A 22,481-nucleotide genomic window follows, 5' to 3' on the forward strand; every position below is an offset into this window, starting at 1 on the left:
GTTTCGTTCGTGAAACACGTCTTTACCACAGCCAAAACGTTTCATCATACATCCTTTCTGCAAACTGTTTCTATTTTTTCCACCGCTTATCTGCCTTTGCAATTTGGCCGAATCTGGATCTGTCAGATACACTCCTGACAGTCCTGAGACACCAGTCACATTAGGACTCGATCGTTTAAACATGGACTTTCGAATCCCAGTTCGAAACACGAATATTTTTTTTTATCCGGATTCACAGAGTGAAGAATTACCGACTGGCACTTGTCAAGTCTTATTTTAGGCTTCGTCTGTCTGCTGTGTAGTTCAAGAATAATGATCTTGTTACTCAATAGACAAATCAAATTACTTTTCCTTTTAGTGTTTGTTTCACCATATAGCTGACCACAGCAGTAAGGTCAAGAGAACTTACTGGGTGTAACAAATATGTCTATAGACTAGTATAAGATACACCTCATATAGCGACTATTATGTATATATATATATATATATATATATATATATATATATATATATATATATATATATATATATATATATATCTTACATCATGGACATATTTAGTTTAGCTTCATATTAACTACAGGTAAACCCCGAACACTATTTTTTTTATCGTTGATTAATATAAAAATATATGCATGGTACTTACTGAAACAAAATGACATCGACAAGCATATTTACATATATGTGAAAAATTAAAAATTAAAATATGTATACACGCACATATGCATATGTATACTCTGCAATGTACACGTAAGGGAGGTTGAGTCTGTTGTGAAAGTTACAGTCTTTCTCTCTCTGTCTGTCTCTGTCTCTCTCTTGGCATGGCTACTGATCCCAGGGGATTCAAATACACATTTCACTCCACAAATCACATCCCCTATTAAACCAAATCACAAATTCTTCTAGTTGACTTTGCAATTCTTAAATATTTTTCATCGCATTTTTTTACTCTTTATATTTTCCTGTGTCATTGATATTTACAGTTTTGCAAGAGTTTGTGTCTATGAAATATTTTTCTTTATTCTTTCCTGTGAGGTTGATATTTACGTTTTTTTTCCCCAAGATTTTGCATCGTACTTTTATATGTTATTGATATTTAGTTTTCTGCACGTTTGGCTAAAAGATGTAGAATTCTGTTGAGTGGACGTGTATGGGTGTTAGACTTTCTTCAACTTTGGTTATCGCCACAGCTGCGATATATCTCAAAGAAGTTCATGGGCACTCTGTGAAGTGTAAGCTGCTTCACTCTTTCTCTCTCACTCTCTCAGCCGGTTAGGGTGAGTTTCATGCTCATCATTAGTTCTTATGGTTAGTCATTTCTTGAGCCAACCGTCATGAGAAGGTCAGATATAGTAATGTACTGTTTTCTCGTTGATGACTGTTTATTAATTACGTAGAAAAGTAATCTCCAAAGTTTCCAAATGGGCGAGGACAGTGTTGCCACCGAGGGCCAACGGGTTGTTACTGAACGATTATTGTTGAATGATTGTAGCTAAGTGTCATGAAATTGCTTTTCCGTGTTATTCACAAAATATCAGCTTCTTCAAGAAAATTTTACTGCTACAAAATTTGCACATAATATTTCATTTGAACCAAAGGAAGTTTTCAACTATGACAGCCAGATTCTTGATGATATTTGAACATATCTGTTCCTTTTGTTACGTTTATTATTCGTTTGTGTTTCTCCTCTTTTAGAAGTCATTATCATAGGTCTCTACACACTAAAGGAATCCGGATAAACAAACCACTTGTCTTTGAAATCAGTTATTTAACATTTTTAAGTAAATTAATTTTATCTTCTTAGTTGTTTTTTTGGCATAGCCAAAACACACATTTTTAAATATTTATTTAACTGAACTCACCTTAATATGTAACTGTTTACATTACCGTATAATTTAGTTATACTCTGAGACCAGAAATTTTAAATGGTGTTTTATTTATATAACCCAAACGAAGCTTCAACTTTTTCTGTTTTTTTAAATTGTTTTCCACTGAAACATTTTTTTTCATATTTTACTGACATTTCAACGTTGGCAATATTTTTGTGACCTGTTGTTCCTCGTCAAATCACGTTTCTGGCTTCAAGTTTTAACACAACACAATTTTTTTGGTCTTTTATTTTCACTTTTCAGACCTTCATTCCATTTTCCTTTTATGTATTACTTTATGACTGCATCCTTATCCTAGAACCTATTCCTGAGATTCACTCACATTAAAGTTAATTTTCCATCCGCCAGGTACACTCAAGAATGTAATTCAACTAAACTTTATCCAAAGTAAGCTGTTCTTAGTTTGTTAATTCACTTTGGAACAATTAGTGAATTGAAGTTTCAACTATTCAGTCTCGAAAATTCGCAGTTTTATTTTAGGAAAGCATTCTAGGTTGTGCTCCTCTTCATGAAGGCAAATAGTCAAAGTTTTATATATGTAACCTTCACTTTCCGTTTCACTTAAATTATTTGATGAATAAAGTTATAAATGCACCTATAGTTCTCTATTAGGACACTTTAGACTTTAGAAAGAATCGAAGACCACGTGTAAACAGTCTTAGCGAACCTTCCCAGGTCTGTAGCGTTGGTTGCTCTTCCTGCCAAAGAGAATCCTCTTGAAGGCCTCGCGAAACTCAGGGCTGAAGATAGTGTAGATGATAGGGTTGAGGGTAGAGTTGAAGTACCCGAGCCATAAAAAGATTGAGAACATGACGTCGGAAAAGTAGCATGCTGGGCAGATGGGCATCAGCAGCGCCGTGACAAAGAAGGGCAGCCAGCAGATGACGAAGGCGCCCGTGATTATATTTTTTTTTTTTTTTTTTTTTTATTATCACACCGGCCGATTCCCACCAAGGCAGGGTGGCCCGAAAAAGAAAAACTTTCACCATCATTCACTCCATCACTGTCTTGCCAGAAGGGTGCTTTACACTACAGTTTTTAAACTGCAACATTAACACCCCTCCTTCAGAGTGCAGGCACTGTACTTCCCATCTCCAGGACTCAAGTCCGGCCTGCCGGTTTCCCTGAATCCCTTCATAAATGTTACTTTGCTCACACTCCAACAGCACGTCAAGTATTAAAAACCATTTGTCTCCATTCACTCCTATCAAACACGCTCACGCATGCCTGCTGGAAGTCCAAGCCCCTCACACACAAAACCTCCTTTACCCCCTCCCTCCAACCCTTCCTAGGCCGACCCCTACCCCGCCTTCCTTCCACTACAGACTGATACACTCTTGAAGTCATTCTGTTTCGCTCCATTCTCTCTACATGTCCGAACCACCTCAACAACCCTTCCTCAGCCCTCTGGACAACAGTTTTGGTAATCCCGCACCTCCTCCTAACTTCCAAACTACGAATTCTCTGCATTATATTCACACCACACATTGCCCTCAGACATGACATCTCCACTGCCTCCAGCCTTCTCCTCGCTGCAACATTCATCACCCACGCTTCACACCCATATAAGAGCGTTGGTAAAACTATACTCTCATACATTCCCCTCTTTGCCTCCAAGGACAAAGTTCTTTGTCTCCACAGACTCCTAAGTGCACCACTCACTCTTTTTCCCTCATCAATTCTATGATTCACCTCATCTTTCATAGACCCATCCGCTGACACGTCCACTCCCAAATATCTGAATACGTTCACCTCCTCCATACTCTCTCCCTCCAATCTGATATTCAATCTTTCATCACCTAATCTTTTTGTTATCCTCATAACCTTACTCTTTCCTGTATTCACCTTTAATTTTCTTCTTTTGCACACCCTACCAAATTCATCCACCAATCTCTGCAACTTCTCTTCAGAATCTCCCAAGAGCACAGTGTCATCAGCAAAGAGCAGCTGTGACAACTCCCACTTTGTGTGTGATTCTTTATCTTTTAACTCCACGCCTCTTGCCAAGACCCTCGCATTTACTTCTCTTACAACCCCATCTATAAATATATTAAACAACCACGGTGACATCACACATCCTTGTCTAAGGCCTACTTTTACTGGGAAAAAAATTCCCTCTTTCCTACATACTCTAACTTGAACCTCACTATCCTCGTAAAAACTCTTCACTGCTTTCAGTAACCTACCTCCTACACCATACACTTGCAACATCTGCCACATTGCCCCCCTATCCACCCTGTCATATGCCTTTTCCAAATCCATAAATGCCACAAAGACCTCTTTAGCCTTATCTAAATACTGTTCACTTATATGTTTCACTGTAAACACCTGGTCCACACACCCCCTACCTTTCCTAAAGCCTCCTTGTTCATCTGCTATCCTATTCTCCGTCTTACTCTTAATTCTTTCAATTATAACTCTACCATACACTTTACCAGGTACACTCAACAGACTTATCCCCCTATAATTTTTGCACTCTCTTTTATCCCCTTTGCCTTTATACAAAGGAACTATGCATGCTCTCTGCCAATCCCTAGGTACCTTACCCTCTTCCATACATTTATTAAATAATTGCACCAACCACTCCAAAACTACATCCCCACCTGCTTTTAACATTTCTATCTTTATCCCATCAATCCCGGCTGCCTTACCCCCTTTCATTTTACCTACTGCCTCACGAACTTCCCCCACACTCACAACTGGCTCTTCCTCACTCCTACAAGATGTTATTCCTCCTTGCCCTATACACGAAATCACAGCTTCCCTATCTTCATCAACATTTAACAATTCCTCAAAATATTCCTTCCATCTTCCCAATACCTCTAACTCTCCATTTAATAACTCTCCTCTCCTATTTTTAACAGACAAATCCATTTGTTCTCTAGGCTTTCTTAACTTGTTAATCTCACTCCAAAACTTTTTCTTATTTTCAACAAAATTTGTTGATAACATCTCACCCACTCTCTCATTTGCTCTCTTTTTACATTGCTTCACCACTCTCTTAACTTCTCTCTTTTTCTCCATATACTCTTCCCTCCTTGCATCACTTCTACTTTGTAAAAACTTCTCATATGCTAACTTTTTCTCCCTTACTACTCTCTTTACATCATCATTCCACCAATCGCTCCTCTTCCCTCCTGCACCCACTTTCCTGTAACCACAAACTTCTGCTGAACACTCTAACACTACATTTTTAAACCTACCCCATACCTCTTCGACCCCATTGCCTATGCTCTCATTAGCCCATCTATCCTCCAATAGCTGTTTATATCTTACCCTAACTGCCTCCTCTTTTAGTTTATAAACCTTTACCTCTCTCTTCCCTGATGCTTCTATTCTCCTTGTATCCCATCTACCTTTTACTCTCAGTGTAGCTACAACTAGAAAGTGATCTGATATATCTGTGGCCCCTCTATAAACATGTACATCCTGAAGTCTACTCAACAGTCTTTTATCTACCAATACATAATCCAACAAACTACTGTCATTTCGCCCTACATCATATCGTGTATACTTATTTATCCTCTTTTTCTTAAAATATGTATTACCTATAACTAAACCCCTTTCTATACAAAGTTCAATCAAAGGGCTCCCATTATCATTTACACCTGGCACCCCAAACTTACCTACCACACCCTCTCTAAAAGTTTCTCCTACTTTAGCATTCAAGTCCCCTACCACAATTACTCTCTCACTTGGTTCAAAGGCTCCTATACATTCACTTAACATCTCCCAAAATCTCTCTCTCTCCTCTGCATTCCTCTCTTCTCCAGGTGCATACACGCTTATTATGACCCACTTCTCGCATCCAACCTTTACTTTAATCCACATAATTCTTGAATTTACACATTCATATTCTCTTTTCTCCTTCCATAACTGATCATTTAACATTACTGCTACCCCTTCCTTTGCTCTAACTCTCTCAGATACTCCAGATTTAATCCCATTTATTTCCCCCCACTGAAACTCTCCTACCCCCTTCAGCTTTGTTTCGCTTAGGGCCAGGACATCCAACTTCTTTTCATTCATAACATCAGCAATCATCTGTTTCTTGTCATCCGCACTACATCCACGCACATTTAAGCAACCCAGTTTTATAAAGTTTTTCTTCTTCTCTTTTTTAGTAATTGTATACAGGAGAAGGGGTTACTAGCCCATTGCTCCCGGCATTTTAGTCGCCTCATACGACACGCATGGCTTACGGAGGAAAGATTCTTTTCCACTTCCCCATGGACAATAGAAGAAATAAAAAAGAACAAGAGCTATTTAGAAAAAGGAGAAAAACCTAGATGTATGTATATATATATATGCATGTGCGTGTCTATGAAGTGTGACCAAAGTGTAAGTAGGAGTAGCAAGATATCCCTGTTATCTTAGCGTGTTTATGAGACAGAAAAAGAAACCAGCAATCCTACCATCATGCAAAACAGTTACAGGTTTTTGTTTCACAGTCATCTGGCAGGACGGTAGTACTTCCCTGGGTGGTTGCTGTCTACCAACCTACTACCTATATATATATATACATATGTATATATGTATATATATATATATATATATATGTATATATATGTATATATATATATATGTATATATATGTATATATATATATAGGTAGTAGGTTGGTAGACAGCAACCACCCAGGGAGGTACTACCGTCCTGCCAAGTGAGTGTAAAACGAAAGCCTGTAATTGTTTTACATGATGGTAGGATTGCTGGTGTCTTTTGTCTGTCTCATAAATATGCAAGATTACAGGTACGTCTTGCTACTTCTACTTACACTTAGGTCACACTACACATACATGTACACGTTTATTTATACACACTCATCTGAGTTTTCTTTGATTTTATCTTAGTTCTTGTTCTAATTACTTTTCCTTTTATATCCATGGGGAAGTGGAATAAGAATCTTTCCTCCGTAAGCCATGCGTGTTGTAAAAGTCAACTAAAATGCCGGGAACAATGGGCTAGTAACCCCTTTTCCTGTAAAAATTACTAAAAAGAATAATAAGAAGAAAATTGTCAAAGTGGGAAGTCTGAATGTGCGTGGATGTTGTGCAAATGATAAGAAAGAGATGATTGTGGATGTTATGAATGAGAAGAAGCTGGATGTCCTGGCTTTAAGTGAAACAAAGCTGAAGGGGGTGGGAGAGTTTCAATGGAGAGGAATAAATGGGATTAGGTCAGGGGTTTCTAATAGAGTTAGAGCTAAAGAAGGAGTAGCAATAATGTTGAAGGATAAGCTATGGCAGGAAAAGAGGGACTATAAATGTATTAATTCAAGGATTATGTGGAGTAAAATAAAGGTTGGATGTGAGAAGTGGGTTATAGTAAGCGTATATGCACCTGGGGAAGAGAGAAGTATAGAGGAGAGAGAGAGATTTTGGGAAATGTTGAGTAATTGCGTGGGGAGTTTTGAACCAAGTGTGAGAGTACTTGTGGTTGGGGATTTTAATGCTAAAGTGGGAAAAAATGTTGTGGAGGGAGTAGTAGGTAAATTTGGGGTGCCAGGGGTAAATGAAAATGGGGAGCCTTTAATTGAGCTATGTGTAGAAAGAGGTTTGGTAATAAGTAATACATATTTTATGAAAAAGAGGATAAACAAACATACAAGGTATGATATAGCACGTAATGAAAGTAGTTCATTAGATAATATATTGGTGGATAAAAGTTTGATGGGTAGGCTCCAGGATGTACACGTTTATAGAGGGGCAACTGATATATCTGATCATTATTTAGTTGTAGCTACAGTTAGAGTAAGAGGTAGATGGGATAAGAGGAAAAATGACAACAACTAAGAGGAAGGTGAAAGTATATAAACTAAGGGAGGAGGAAGTTCGGGTGAAATATAAGCAACTATTGGCAGAAAGGTGGGCTGGTGCAGGTATGAGTAGGGAAGGGGGGGGTTGAAGAGGGTTGGAATAGTTTTAAAAATGCAGTATTAGAATGTGGGGCAGAAGTTTGTGGTTATAGGAGGGTGGGTGCAGGAGGAAAGAGGAGTGATTGGTGGAATGATGAAGTAAAGGGTGTGATAAAAGAGAAAAAGGTAGCTTATGAGAGGTATTTACAAAGCAGAAGTGTTATAAGAAGAGTAGAGTATATGGAGAGTAAAAGAAAGGTGAAGAGAGTGGTGAGAGAGTGCAAAAGGAGAGCAGATGATAGAGTGGGAGAGGCACTGTCAAGAAATTTTAATGAAAATAAGAAAAAATTTTGGAGTGAGTTAAACAAGTTAAGAAAGCCTAGGGAACAAATGGATTTGTCAGTTAAAAACAGAGTAGGGGAGTTAGTAGATGGGGAGATGGAGGTTTTGGGTAGATGGCGAGAATATTTTGAGGAACTTTTAAATGTCGACGAAGAAAGGGAGGCGGTAATTTCATGCACTGGCCAGGGAGGTATACCATCTTTTAGGAGTGAAGAAGAGCAGGATGTGAGTGTGGGGGAGGTGCGTGAGGCATTACGTAGAATGAAAGGGGGTAAAGCAGCTGGAACTGACGGGATCATGACAGAAATGTTAAAAGCAGGGGGGGGGACATAGTGTTGGAGTGGTTGGTATTTTTGTTTAATAAATGTATGAAAGAGGGGAAGGTACCTAGGGATTGGCGGAGAGCATGTATAGTCCCTTTATATAAAGGGAAGGGGGACAAAAGAGATTGTAAAAATTATAGAGGAATAAGTTTACTGAGTATACCAGGAAAAGTGTACGGTAGGGTTATTATTGAAAGAATTAGAGGTAAGACAGAATGTAGAATTGCGGATGAGCAAGGAGGTTTTAGAGTGGGTAGGGGATGTGTAGATCAAGTGTTTACATTGAAGCATATATGTGAACAGTATTTAGATAAAGGTAGGGAAGTTTTTATTGCATTTATGGATTTAGAAAAGGCATATGATAGAGTGGATAGGGGAGCAATGTGGCAGATGTTGCAAGTATATGGAATAGGTGGTAAGTTACTAAATGCTGTAAAGAGTTTTTATGAGGATAGTGAGGCTCAGGTTAGGGTGTGTAGAAGAGAGGGAGACTACTTCCCGGTAAAAGTAGGTCTTAGACAGGGATGTGTAATGTCACCATGGTTGTTTAATATATTTATAGATGGGGTTGTAAAAGAAGTAAATGCTAGGGTGTTCGGGAGAGGGGTGGGATTAAATTATGGGGAATTAAATACAAAATGGGAAGTGACACAGTTACTTTTTGCTGATGATACTGTGCTTATGGGAGATTCTAAAGAAAAATTGCAAAGGTTAGTGGACGAATTTGGGAATGTGTGTAAAGGTAGAAAGTTGAAAGTGAACATAGAAAAGAGTAAGGTGATGAGAGTATCAAATGATTTAGATAAAGAAAAATTGGATATCAAATTGGGGAGGAGGAGTATGGAAGAAGTGAATGTTTTCAGATATTTGGGAGTTGACGTGTCAGCGGATGGATTTATGAAGGATGAGGTTAATCATAGAATTGATGAAGGAAAAAAGGTGAGTGGTGCATTGAGGTATATGTGGAGGCAAAAAATGTTATCTATGGAGGCAAAGAAGGGAATGTATGAAAGTATAGTAGTACCAACACTCTTATATGGGTGTGAAGCTTGGGTTGTAAATGCTGCAGCGAGGAGGCGGTTGGAGGCAGTGGAGATGTCCTGTCTAAGGGCAATGTGTAGTGCAAATATTATGCAGAAAATTCGGAGTGTGAAAATTAGGAGAGGGTGTGGAGTTAATAAAAGTATTAGTCAAAGGGCTGAAGATTGGTTGTTGAGGTGGTTTGGTCATTTAGAGAGAATGGATCAAGGTAGAATGACATGGAGAGCGTACAAATCTATAGGGGAAGGAAGGCGGGGTAGGGGTCGTCCTCGAAAAGGTTGGAGGGAGGGGGTAAAGGAGGTTTTGTGGGCGAGGGGCTTGGACTTCCAGCAAGCGTACGTGAGCGTGTTAGATAGGAGTGAATGGAGACGAATGGTATTTGGGACCTGACGATCTGTTGGAGAGTGAGCAGGGTAATATTTAGTGAAGGGATTCAGGGAAACCTGTTATTTTATATAACCGGACTTGAGTCCTGGAAATGGAAAGTACAATGCCTGCACTCTAAATGAGGGGTTTGGGATATTGGCAGTTTGGAGGGATATGTTGTGTATTTTTCTACGCATATACTTCTAAACTGTTGTATTCTGAGCACCTCTGCAAAAACAGTGATTATGTGTGAGTGTGGTGAAAGTGTTGAATGATGATTAAAGTATTTTCTTTTTGGGGATTTTCTTTCTCTTTGGGTCACCCTGCCTCGGTGGGAGACGGCCGACTTGTTAAATATATATATATATATATATATATATATATATATATATATATATATATATATATATATATATATATATATATATATATATATATATATATATATATATATATATATATATATATATATATATATATATATATATTGAGAATGTTTCCAGATACTAAAATCCAGGAAAGCTTTCCGACTATTGCCGGCTACACCTCATGGATAAACTTTACAAACAGAAAAAACGATGAAGTTTTTCCTATAAACATTAATACATCTATACATTTCCACCTCAGTAATGTTATCGTTCTTCATCACCTGGAAATAATGTTTTTCAGTTTATTCATAAGTCCTAAAATCTAGATCCTTCATTGTGCAATGTTCATTCAATGCCTGCATGATGACTCAAATTTTTTTAATGAAAAAAGCAGAAATTTTACCGCTGCAACACAGCTGTAAACACATAATTGCTAGCTACTTCGCAAGTCACTTGTGCAAAGGAGCTGTGGTAAGTCCCTCACTGTGCTCGATCTGATAAAAAGTGTAAAATTTGACATCCTTCTCTCTGGTATCTTACCTCGACCTAGTCGTGAGTGATCTACCTGAAGGATCTGGTAGATAGGATACATCAGTTCATGATCACAAGACTGTCTTTACTACACTGAACGTATCAACTGAACGAAGGGAAGAATCGGCTCTCAAAACATCTGGTGAGGCAGTAAGGAAACTAATCAGTCCAATGCTTGTTTTTTTATCATACACCATGAATGAATGAATCAATCAGTCATAAGAGCATTCCTTATCGGGATTTACTTACATGTAAAATAGCCTAACATTTAACCATTTACCACCAAGTCCTTGCTTACACCGTTCTACATTCAAGTTCATACTTTCACCCTTCTACCTTCAAGTCATCACGCTCAACCCTCTACCTTCAAGTCATCACGCTCAACCCTCTACCTTCAAGTCATCACGCTCAACCCTCTACCTTCAGGTCATCACGCTCAACCCTCTACCTTCAAGTCATCACGCTCAACCCTCTACTTTCAACTCCTTCCCTTCAACCTTCTGCCCTCAGGTCATTTGATATATCCTTTTACCCTCAAGTGGCAGTGGCGGCTCGTGTATAGGCACTGCGGAACTGCAGCACCCCCTATTTTCACTCAATATTATCGATAACATTCAATATAATGAGTCTTATTTTCTTTAATTCTTTTTTTATACTTGTACATTATATAATCCTTAAGCTTAATGCTAGTAGCCATTCCCTAGTACAAGGAAAAAATTACAAAAATCCTTGTATGGAACTGTGCGCTTCACAGTTCCAGCAACTCGGTGTTTAGCTGTTGTGCGCATGCGAACATGTCCGAAATAAAACGCTGCATGCTAGGTAGAGAAAGCACTGTCGCTGATGCAGTGCCGACCCTGCTGTGCAAGCTTAAGGTAGCGTTTCTTTTTGGCTCAGCGACGTGTGTTGTGCTTAAAAATCATGTACCATATTCTTAAATGTGATAAAGTGTTGAATTGAAACTGAACTAAAAGTATTCTATTGTAGATCCGATATGCATGAATACTGCAAATTAATTGAGCTGCTGAAATTTTTCGTTGAAAATAATCTAGATGATGTTCCTAGTGAAATTGCGAAACTGATAAAGATCCTCTTGACATTTCCCATGACAACATCAGAGCCAGAACGCTGCTTGTCAACGCTGAAAATAATAAAAACTTTTCTAAGGATCACTATGAATAATGAAAGACTAAATGCATTTGCAGTGCTTTCAATGGAGAAAAATTTCCTCAACAGTCATCAAGAGATCAAGGGGAGAATTATTAATCTTTTCGAGCAAAGTAGATTTCGTTTTTAAATGAATGGATCAAGCTTAACTGTAACAGTTTAGGTAAGTTAAAAATATTTTTTTGTTTATGATTTTATCAAGCTTATGTACAGATTTTCTTTGTATATGCTTGTTTCGTTTTACACAGTATTAAAACAATGGCTAAAATTTTCTGAAGCAGCACCTCCACCAATTTTAGCTACGAGCCTCGCACTGTCATGTCCTGACTTCCATTCTTCAAGTCCTTACCTTTAAGCTCCTTCCCTCAAAACCTTACCTTTAATCTTCTATCCTCAAGTCCATACCCTATACCTATCCTCGAAGTGACTCACGCTCCATCCACTACCTATACCCTTACCTTTGGCTTCTTATTGTTTCCTCTCTTCTTAGTCTCCTTCTTGCCTCCAAATTTGCTCTTATGGATCCTCTTTCGGGCTGCTTGGAAGATCTTCCAGTATAGGATGAGGATCGCTGTGAGAGGGACATAGAAGGTGGCCATGGTTGCGAACACCTGGTAAGCGAGATCCTGTGACACCAGACACTTTTTCTGCTCGTTGACCCGCACCAAGAAATCTGGATCCTTCCAGCCGAAGAGCGGAGCTATGGAGACTACCACCGCCGTCAGCCACACCATAAGAATCATGATGCCGATGCGTTTCCCATTCCTTGAATGGATGTAATCAACCTGTGTCACCGCCCAGTATCTGAAACAGGTATAACAGGTTGGACTATCAGGATTTTAGCTTCTTAATGTCGAGATCCTTTACCTGACGATGCTGACGTCATTCGTATAGCTGATGTAACTGATGTAACTCACCAGTCAGTGACTGTGCCAACGGCCGGTGCCTGCAGGACGAAGCAATCTTGAGTTATAGAATTGTAACGAAATAATTTATTTGTAATAGATAAGGAGTAAACGTGATAATTACATCTAAGGTGGTGGAAAGATACAAGAAATCTGATAAATATTATTATTGTTATTATTTGGAAAACAAACGTGGAAACTAAAAAGAAAAAAAGTTGTGAATAGGACGTTAGAAAGTATATACTCAGTATATATTATACAGATGGCATGGTATATAAGAGGAAACATAGTGTGCTACAACCCTTGAAAACTTTAATAAACATACTATTAAGGAAATCCAACACTAAAGTTGCAAATAGGTAATAGCACATGAAGAAAGGGAGGGAGAGAGGCAGATATATATATTTATGTCGAGCCGAAGAGGTAAAACTGGTCAATTAGCAATAACTCATATAAAATTAAGTCCTTTCTAAAAAATTTCTCTTATAATAAATATTTTATTTTTTTTATTATCACACTGGCCGATTCCCACCAAGGCAGGGTGGCCCGAAAAAGAAAAACTTTCACCATCATTCACTCCATCACTGTCTTGCCAGAAGGGTGCTTTACACTACAGTTTTTAAACTGCAACACTAACGCCCCTCCTTCAGAGTGCAGGCACTGTACTTCCCATCTCCAGGACTCAAGTCCGGCCTTCCGGTTTCCCTGAATCCCTTCATAAATGTTACTTTGCTCACACTCCAACAGCACGTCAAGTATTAAAAACCATTTGTCTCCATTCACTCCTATCAAACACGCTCACGCATGCCTGCTGGAAGTCCAAGCCCCTCGCACACAAAACCTCCTTTACCTCCTCCCTCCAACCTTTCCTAGGCCGACCTCTACCCAGCCTTCCTTCCACTACAGACTGATACACTCTTGAAGTCATTCTGTTTCGCTCCATTTTCTCTAGATGTCCGAACCACGTCAACAACCTTTCCTCAGCCCTCTGGACAACAGTTTTGGTAATCCCGCACCTCCTCCTAACTTCCAAACTACGAATTCTCTGCATTATATTCACACCACACATTGCTCTCAGACATGACATCTCCACTGCCTCCAGCCTTCTCCTCGCTGCAACATTCATCACCCATGCTTCACACCCGTATAAGAGTGTTGGTAAAACTATACTCTCATACATTCCCCTCTTTGCCTCCAAGGACAAAGTTCTTTGTCTCCACAGACTCCTAAGTGCACCACTCACCCTTTTCCCCTCATCAATTCTATGATTCACCTCATCTTTCATAGACCCATCCGCTGACACGTCCACTCCCAAATATCTGAATACATTCACCTCCTCCATACTCTCTCCTTCCAATCTGATATCCAATCTTTCATCACCTAATCTTTTTGTTATCCTCATAACCTTACTCTTTCCTGTATTCACTTTCAATTTTCTTCTTTTGCATACCCTACCAAATTCATCCACCAACCTCTGCAACTTCTTTTCAGAATCTCCCAAGAGCACAGTGTCATCAGCAAAGAGCAACTGTGACAACTCCCACTTTATGTGTGATTCTTTATCTTTTAACTCCACGCCTTTTGCCATTTACTTCTCTTACAACCCCATCTATAAATATATTAAACAACCACGGTGACATCACACATCCTTGTCTAAGGCCTACTTTTACTGGGAAATAATTTCCCTCTTTCCTGCATACTCTAACTTGAGCCTCACTATCCTCGTAAAAACTCTTCACTGCTTTCGGTAACCTACCTCCTACACCATACACCTGCAACATCTGCCACATTGCCCCCCTATCCACCCTGTCATACGCCTTTTCCAAATCCATAAATGCCACAAAGACCTCTTTAGCCTTATCTAAATACTGTTCACTTATATGTTTCACTGTAAACACCTGGTCCACACACCCCCTACCTTTCCTAAAGCCTCCTTGTTCATCTGCTATCCTATTCTCCGTCTTACTCTTAATTCTTTCAATAATAGCTCTACCATACACTTTACCAGGTATACTCAACAGACTTATCCCCCTATAATTTTTGCACTCTCTTTTGTCCCCTTTGCCTTTATACAAAGGAAATATTTATGCATGCTCTCTACCAATCCCTAGGTACCTTACCCTCTTCCATACATTTATTAAATAATTGCACCAACCACTCCAAAACTATATCCCCATCTGCTTTTAACATTTCTATCTTTATCTCATCAATCCCGGCTGCCTTACCCCCTTTCATTTTACCTACTGCCTCACCAACTTCCCCCACACTCACAACTGGCTCTTCCTCACTCCAACAAGATGTTATTCCTCCTTGCCCTATACACGAAATCACAGCTTCCCTATCTTCATCAACATTTAACAATTCCTCAAAATATTCCCTCCATCTTCCCAATACCTCTAACTCTCCATTTAATAACTCTCCTCTCCTATTTTTAACTGACAAATCCATTTGTTCTCTAGGCTTCCTTAACTTGTTAATCTCACTCCAGAACTTTTTCTTATTTTCAACAAAATTTGTTGATAACATCTCAACCACTCTCTCATTTGCTCTCTTTTTACATTGCTTCACCACTCTCTTAACCTCTCTCTTTTTCTCAGTATACTCTTCCCTCCTTGCATCACTTCTACTTTGTAAAAACTTCTCATATGCTAACTTTTTCTCCCTTACTACTCTCTTTACATCATCATTCCACCAATCGCTCCTCTTCCCTCCCGCACCCACCTTCCTCTAATCACAAACTTCTGCTGAACACTCTAACACTATATTTTTAAACCTACCCCATACCTCTTCGACCCCATTGCCTATGCTCTCATTAGCCCATCTATCCTCCAGTAGCTGTTTATATCTTACCCTAACTGCCTCCTCTTTTAGTTTATAAACCTTCACCTCTCTCTTCCCTGATGCTTCTATTCTCCTTGTATCCCATCTACCTTTTGCTCTCAGTGTAGCTACAACTAGAAAGTGATCTGATATATCTGTGGCCCCTCTATAAACATGTACATCCTGAAGTCTACTCAACAGTCTTTTATCTACCAATACATAATCCATCAAACTGTTGTCATTTCGCCCTACATCATATCTTGTATATTTATTTATCCTCTTTTTCTTAAAATATGTATTACCTATAACTAAGCCCCTTTCTATACAAAGTTCAATCAAAGGGCTCCCATTATCATTTACACCTGGCACCCCAAACTTACCTACCACACCCTCTCTAAAAGTTTCTCCTACTTTAGCATTCAGGTCCCCTACCACAATTACTCTCTCACTTGGTTCAAAGGCTCCTATACATTCACTTAACATCTCCCAAAATCTCTCTCTCTCTCTTCTACATTCCTCTCTTCTCCAGGTGCATGCACGCTTATTATGACCCACTTTTCGCATCCTACCTTTACTTTAATCCACATAATTCTTGAATTTACACATTCATATTCTCTTTTCTCCTTCCATAACTGATCCTTCAACATTACTGCTACCCCTTCCTTTGCTCTAACTCTCTCAGATACTCCAGATTTAATTCCATTTATTTCCCCCCACCGAAACTCCCCTACCCCCTTCAGCTTTGTTTCACTTAGGGCGAGGACATCCAACTTCCTTTCATTCATAACATCAGCAATCATCTGTTTCTTGTCATCCACACTACATCCACGCACATTTAAGCATACCAGTTTTATAAAGTTTCTCTTCTTCTCTTTTTTAGTAAATTTCTACAGGAGAAGGGGTTACTAGCCCATTGCTCCCGGCATTTTAGTCGCCTCATACGACACGCATGGCTTACGGAGGAAAGATTCTTTTCCACTTCCCCATATATATATATATATATATATATATATATATATATATATATATATATATATATATATATATATATATATATATATATATATATATATATATCTTTAAACGTATAAACGTTGTTTCGGCCCGCCTAATGGTGAGCGTAAATACATGACGCTCTGACTCAAAGGACTCAAGAACCAAGCACCAAGCCAAGCTAGGTGTGTTACCTTGGTACGAGAACATACAGTGGTGTGGGTGCCTCTGAACAAATTGTATTCTAATCCCCGTTTGGTGTACTAGCCTAACAAGCAGTATTTTTATAATATTGTAACCACGCACGAGTGGTATTGATCAATAACAACACTGCGACTAGCCAAGGACTCGAACCGATGTTGTTTTGGCCCACCTCATAGTGAGCCAAAACACATGATCGAACAATTACAGCCTCAAACGGCTTTTCTCCTCTCCTCTCGTCGTCCCCCCAACACCACTTTCTCGTAATGGTCTTTGGTCAAACAGTGTCGATTACCGGTTAAGCATTCCCATGGCAGCTTGTGGCACATTTACCTTGTATTACGAGCTCTCGAGGCTCCCAAGAGGTCTCTCTCTCTCTCTCTCTCTCCAGTTGAGACGGCTCCGTCTCAACTGGAGAGAGAGAGAGAGAGAGAGAGAGAGAGAGAGAGAGAGAGAGAGAGAGACCTCTTGGGAGCCTCGAGAGCTCGTAATACAAGGTAAATGTGCCACAAGCTGCCATGGGAATGCTTAACCGGTAATCAACACTGTTTGACCAAAGACCATTACGAGAAAGTGGTGTTGGGGGGACGAGGAGGAGCAGGTGTGACGCCTTGGAGAGAAGAACAACCATTTTAGATTATAACTGTTCGGTTTTCTGTGTGTGTACATGTGTTACATATTTTTTCATGGTATTTGTGTATGTCAGTGATATTATTAAGATGTTGATAGATAAATTAGTTTGAGAAGCGTGGAATAAATCATTATAAGCAGGATTGAAAAGGAATTTAAGGGTTTTTTATAAGCAGGTATAATAGGAAAGTCAGAAGCCGTTATAAGCAGGCAAGAGGAGCAAGTCAATAGCAATTATTAATAGGTCAGGGAAGCAAGACAATATGCAACCTGAGAAGTCTGTTTTACGGGTCTGAGAGGCAAGGAATTGGTCGTTTTAAGTAGGTTTGAGGAGCATATGAGCGGTCGTTATAAGCATGCTTAAGTAGCAAATCATTGGTGGCCGATATAAGAAGGCTTGAGGAGCAAGTCAGTAATCGTTATGGCCAGGCTTCAAGAGCAAGTCAGTGGTCGTTACAAGTAGGTCTAAGGTGCAAGTCAATAGTCGTTAAAGGCAGGTCTAAGAGGCAAGTCAGTGGTCGTTACGGGCAGGTCTGAGAGGCAAGTCAGTGGTCGTTATAAGCAGTCCTTCTTCAACAACAACTAAGTCGAGTTAGCAAGACTTTGGAACAAAAACAAGCGCTTGGGAACTTGGTTCCACACTTCCTTAGAGTTTATTGATCAGTAGAGGTCAGGGAAGCCATCAGCTGTGACCTGAGGAGAGAATAGAGTGTAGAGAACAGAGAGAGCGAGAGGTAGGGGTAGAGCAGGAGAGGATGGGGAGAGAATGAGGGAAGAGATGGAGATACGGAAGGAGGAAAGGAGTGGAGAAAGAGAGAACGAAAAACAGGGAGAGGAGGGGGGACAGAAAGAAGGAGAATGATAAAAGTAATTGACAAGGTAGAGAGTTTAAGTGTTAGAGAGGAGGAGAGGAAAGTAACCCCCTTCTCCTTTTCCAGTACCTCCCTTCTCTTCCTCTCACACGTCCTCCACCTCAATAAGTGTCAGATTCCTTAAACTTTCCTGTAAAACTCCACAAAGTCTCGCATTTCCAACTCAATTTAAATATTGACACCCTTCAGTGTAAAGACTTTTATCACTGCTGAAGTTGTCCCCAAGATCCATTTCATCTAAATCTTCTTCTCTCCTGCAATTGCAACCTCCCGCCCCTTCAATATAGTTTACGATTTCCATTCGTATTATTATGAAAATGGTATACAACAGCTACAATTAGATTAGTAAGACATATGTGCAACAATTGGGTACTGTAGGGCCCCGCTTATACAGCAGGTTAGGTTCCGGGATGTTACTGTAAAGCGAAAATTCCTGTAAAGTGATACATGGCCTCTTTTCCAATTTCAAATATAAATAAAGTCTGATAACATGTTTACACTATCATACACTAAACAATAGAGCTAAGCCAAAAAAAAAAAAAACAGCTGCGTTAGCGAAATGTCGTAAAGCGAAGCATTGAAAAGCGGCGCCCTCTTGTATCTTTAATGTTGCAACAATAAAGACATCCCGCTGTTGCACATGTGTGTTACCCATCTTCAATTCTTATTGATGGAAATAAGAGCATGTGAGCAAATGCTGTTTTGCATTGGAGAAACCAGTGAAAATCTTATTTTCGGGCAACAGTCTGGGTCACAGTCAATTGACTAAGTACACCTTTCATTTTTTATGCTAGTGGACGAGTGGCTAATGTTGTGACCTCGGAGTCTGTGGGTTTGACAGTTCGACTCTCAAGTGATTCTTGTCCCCACATATTGTTATTACTACAGCGCTGCAACATTTCAACTTCTGTCTGTCTGTTTGCATGTCTGCCTTCTTACCTGCATGTCTGCATGCCTGCATGCCTGAATGCCTGTCTGTCTGTCTTTGTTTGTCTGACCGTCTGTCTCTCTTTTGGGTATTTCTTATACTGATCTTGTTTCTACAATGCAAGAAATAAAATGCATTTTCACTGAAATGTGAGTGCTCTTATTCTGTCTGTCTCTCTCTCTTTCTCTTTTTTTTTTAAACAGGGTTTGACAAGGTTAAGGATCCCTTGTTTTATTGACAAGCTATTTACAGGTTAAGGATTCCTAACTTTATTGACAAGCTAGGAGCTGTTACCTACATCAGCTCATTTGAAAGCATTTTTATTGTTATGAAACATACAAGTAGGGAACAGGATGAAGTTGGAGCCATCTGTGGGCCAGCATTTTCATCTGATCAACTGACTTTATCTCGTTTACATCATAATGCTGTACGAATGTGTTCCATACTCGAGTCATCCTGGGAATAAATGATCTCAGATAAAGTGATGCTCTGGAGAAGGGTACAGCCAGAGTGAAGTTGCTGCTTTCTGCCCGTCTTGTGGTATAGAAACTTGCTTCACGCTGTCCTCGAAGTGGATCCAAGTGTGGTACTTTTACAATATTGGCCTTGTACATAACAGTAAGGCCACCCACATCCCTCCTGTGTTGAAGGCTCTGCTGAAATGACACATCTATCCAGGATTGGTCCAGGCGAGAGATGAGACGTCTTGCTCTGTTCTCTACTTTGTAAAGCAGTAGCAGATGAGAAGGGGGGCAGTCGAACCAAGAAAGTGGAGCATACTCAAGGTGTGAGCTTACTTGTGCCTCGTACAAAATCTTGCAACCCCTGCTGTCAAACAGATGCGAGATACGGCGATGTACTGTAAGCTTCCTGGCTGCATTGTTTGCAAGATTTACAACGTGGTTTCTCATGGTCAGTTTGGAGTCAAATTTCACCACAAGGCTATCAACTTCTTCCCTAGGTGCCAACACCCTCCCATTCATCCTTACTACTGCACCAGCATTATCATCATCATGGTGCCTACAGATCATCATCATCTGTGTTTTCTCAGGTGCAAATGTTACTTGCCATCTATTTCCCCAAGCTGATATAGCTCTTAGCTGGTGACTGATGTAGCTTAGAGCAATTGGCATTTCTTCTCTTGGATAAGTGAATGTCAGTGTACAGTCGTCTGCATATGCATGGGATTCCGGAATGAGATGAAGAAGGTCATTGAAGTAGACATTCCATAACAATGGTCCCAGAACGATTCTGTTCCATTAAGAAGTGCCCTTAGAGATCTACCACGAAGGTAATCACTGAGGAGACAGCGCTGAGCCTGCAATTCCCAGAGCTTGCAGTTTTGCTAAGAGGCCCTGGTGCCACACCCGATTGAAAGCACCAGCAACGTCCAGTGCTACCACACAGCTGACTTTTGATTCATCAAGTGACTGGTGCCACTTAGTAGAGAGGTTTAACAACAGATCAGCAGCAAAGTAACCTTTCCTGAAGCCATATTGACGGTCACAAAGTAGTGAACGGTAGCAAAAAAACTCTGTCATTTGTCTTGAGATTATTGTCTCAAGGAGCTTGCCAGTGATTGACAGGAGTGACACTGGTCTGTAGTTGCTGATTTCTGCTCTGCTCTTCTTTTTGTGAACAGGGACTACATTTGCCTCTTTCCACAGAGAAGGCCATTTACATTGTACTAGGCAGTGCTGAAAGATGCGAGTTAGAGGTGCTGCTAGCTGGTCTGCACATCTTCTCAGCAGTCTTGGGCTCAACTTGTCTGGGCCCACAGCCTTTTCTTGGTTAGGCGATTTAAGAAGGAAGTGCACCTCTTCCTGCCTTATTGTCACCATTGACAGTTTTGACACAGTTCTTGCAGCTAGCCAAGGAGGTTCCCTTGCTGGATCAGGAACTTGCATTTTGGTAGCAAAGTGTTCAGCAAAGAGGTCCGCCTTCTCTTGACTACTAGAAGAGGTGGTCCCATCCTGTCGATTTAGAGGTGGAATGACCAGGGATCACCAGGTTTTGGAGCCTACCCTTCCTTATGCTAGCTTTCTTTTTGTGTCCACCTCCCATTTAGCGATGGCCCACTTTTGAACGTCACCCATATGCCTTCAGGCTTGCCTGTGCAAGCTCCAGCTATAGGTGGTAGGGTGTCTCTCATACCTTCGCCATGCCTTGTACCTAGCAGTAGCAGCCTCTCTACAACGAAAGCCAAACCAAGGTTGATCTGTAGGCTTTGTCACATACTGCCGGTGAGGAATGTGTTCTTGTTGTAGATTAAGGATGAGTCCAGTGACGGCTTTCACTTGGTTGTCAACATTCCCTTGGAGAAAAGCATTCCAATCGGTGGTGGCGAGCTCAGAGCAAAAGGCTGGCCGATTACCTCTTTCCCATAGCCAGGTTGTGCGTGTGGACTCCTCACCTTACTCTGTTGGGATCTTAACCCTTAATCGGGCAGACCACAAAATATGTGGGTCTGAGCACATGATTTTCTGTACATGTCATCCTACTCGTGCCGTACATCTAGATTCCCGTTCTTTATTTCTGACCAATCACAAGCCTTCCCTGAGTCGCTTCAGTTAAGTGGTGCTGTCCTGTTCTCGCTTCCCATTGGTTGAGAGACCAAGATGTAAACACTTCAGGCTTGGCGTCGCCGAGAGTAATATTTTTTTCATCTAGTGAGGCTCAAATACCCTTGGATTTTATCCTCTACAATGTCTGTAAGTACTGATTGTTATGTCTAGTGCGTAAATGAATAGTTTGGGCATATTTTGATATATATATAAAGGCCATGTGAAGCATAATATGAGTGTACCATGCAAATGAAAATAGTGCAACAAAAGAAACATCAAAAAATTTTGTTGTGCCCTTTTAGGGGCAGTTTTCAATTTCAGTAAATAAATATTTATAAAAAATATTTCTATTGCTTATATGAATTTTGTATTGGTCTGGATGTGTACAGAACGTTTTTATTGTTTTATGGTGAGCCCTCCAACACCAAGTCAAAATGTCTGTGTTTTGGAGGAAAGTGACTCAGAACTGGAGGTAGATGACCCAGAATTGCTTGAAAGTGGTGATGAATACTTGCCACTGGATGCAGAGGTGTCAAGTGATGATGAGGAGGAAGAAACACCAGCCAAAAAGTGAAAAGTAGTCAAGGAAAAGAAAGATATTAGGAACGAGGAGATGCATGTTGAACAAGAACAATTATACCACATCGTCATTTTATTGCTTCATATGCAAAGTAAATCTATGCA

At 40.0% G+C, this 22,481-nt stretch overlaps 1 protein-coding gene across 1 annotated transcript; it reads right to left on the reverse strand.

The window, feature by feature from the left end:
• Positions 1 to 556: 556 nt before the first annotated feature.
• Positions 557 to 20,774, reverse strand: LOC128684063 (5-hydroxytryptamine receptor-like). Its single transcript, XM_070080627.1, has 3 exons — positions 20,533 to 20,774; positions 12,343 to 12,688; positions 557 to 2,793 (listed from the first exon to the last, which is right to left on the reverse strand). The coding sequence occupies exons 1-3, from the start codon at positions 20,772 to 20,774 to the stop codon at positions 2,548 to 2,550; spliced, it is 834 nt and encodes a 277-aa protein (XP_069936728.1). The 3' UTR covers positions 557 to 2,547.
• Between the last annotated feature and the right edge of the window lie 1,707 nt (positions 20,775 to 22,481).

The sequence above is a fragment of the Cherax quadricarinatus genome, unplaced genomic scaffold (genome assembly GCF_038502225.1).
Source record: "Cherax quadricarinatus isolate ZL_2023a unplaced genomic scaffold, ASM3850222v1 Contig710, whole genome shotgun sequence".
NCBI classification, from domain to species: Eukaryota; Metazoa; Arthropoda; class Malacostraca; order Decapoda; family Parastacidae; genus Cherax; species Cherax quadricarinatus.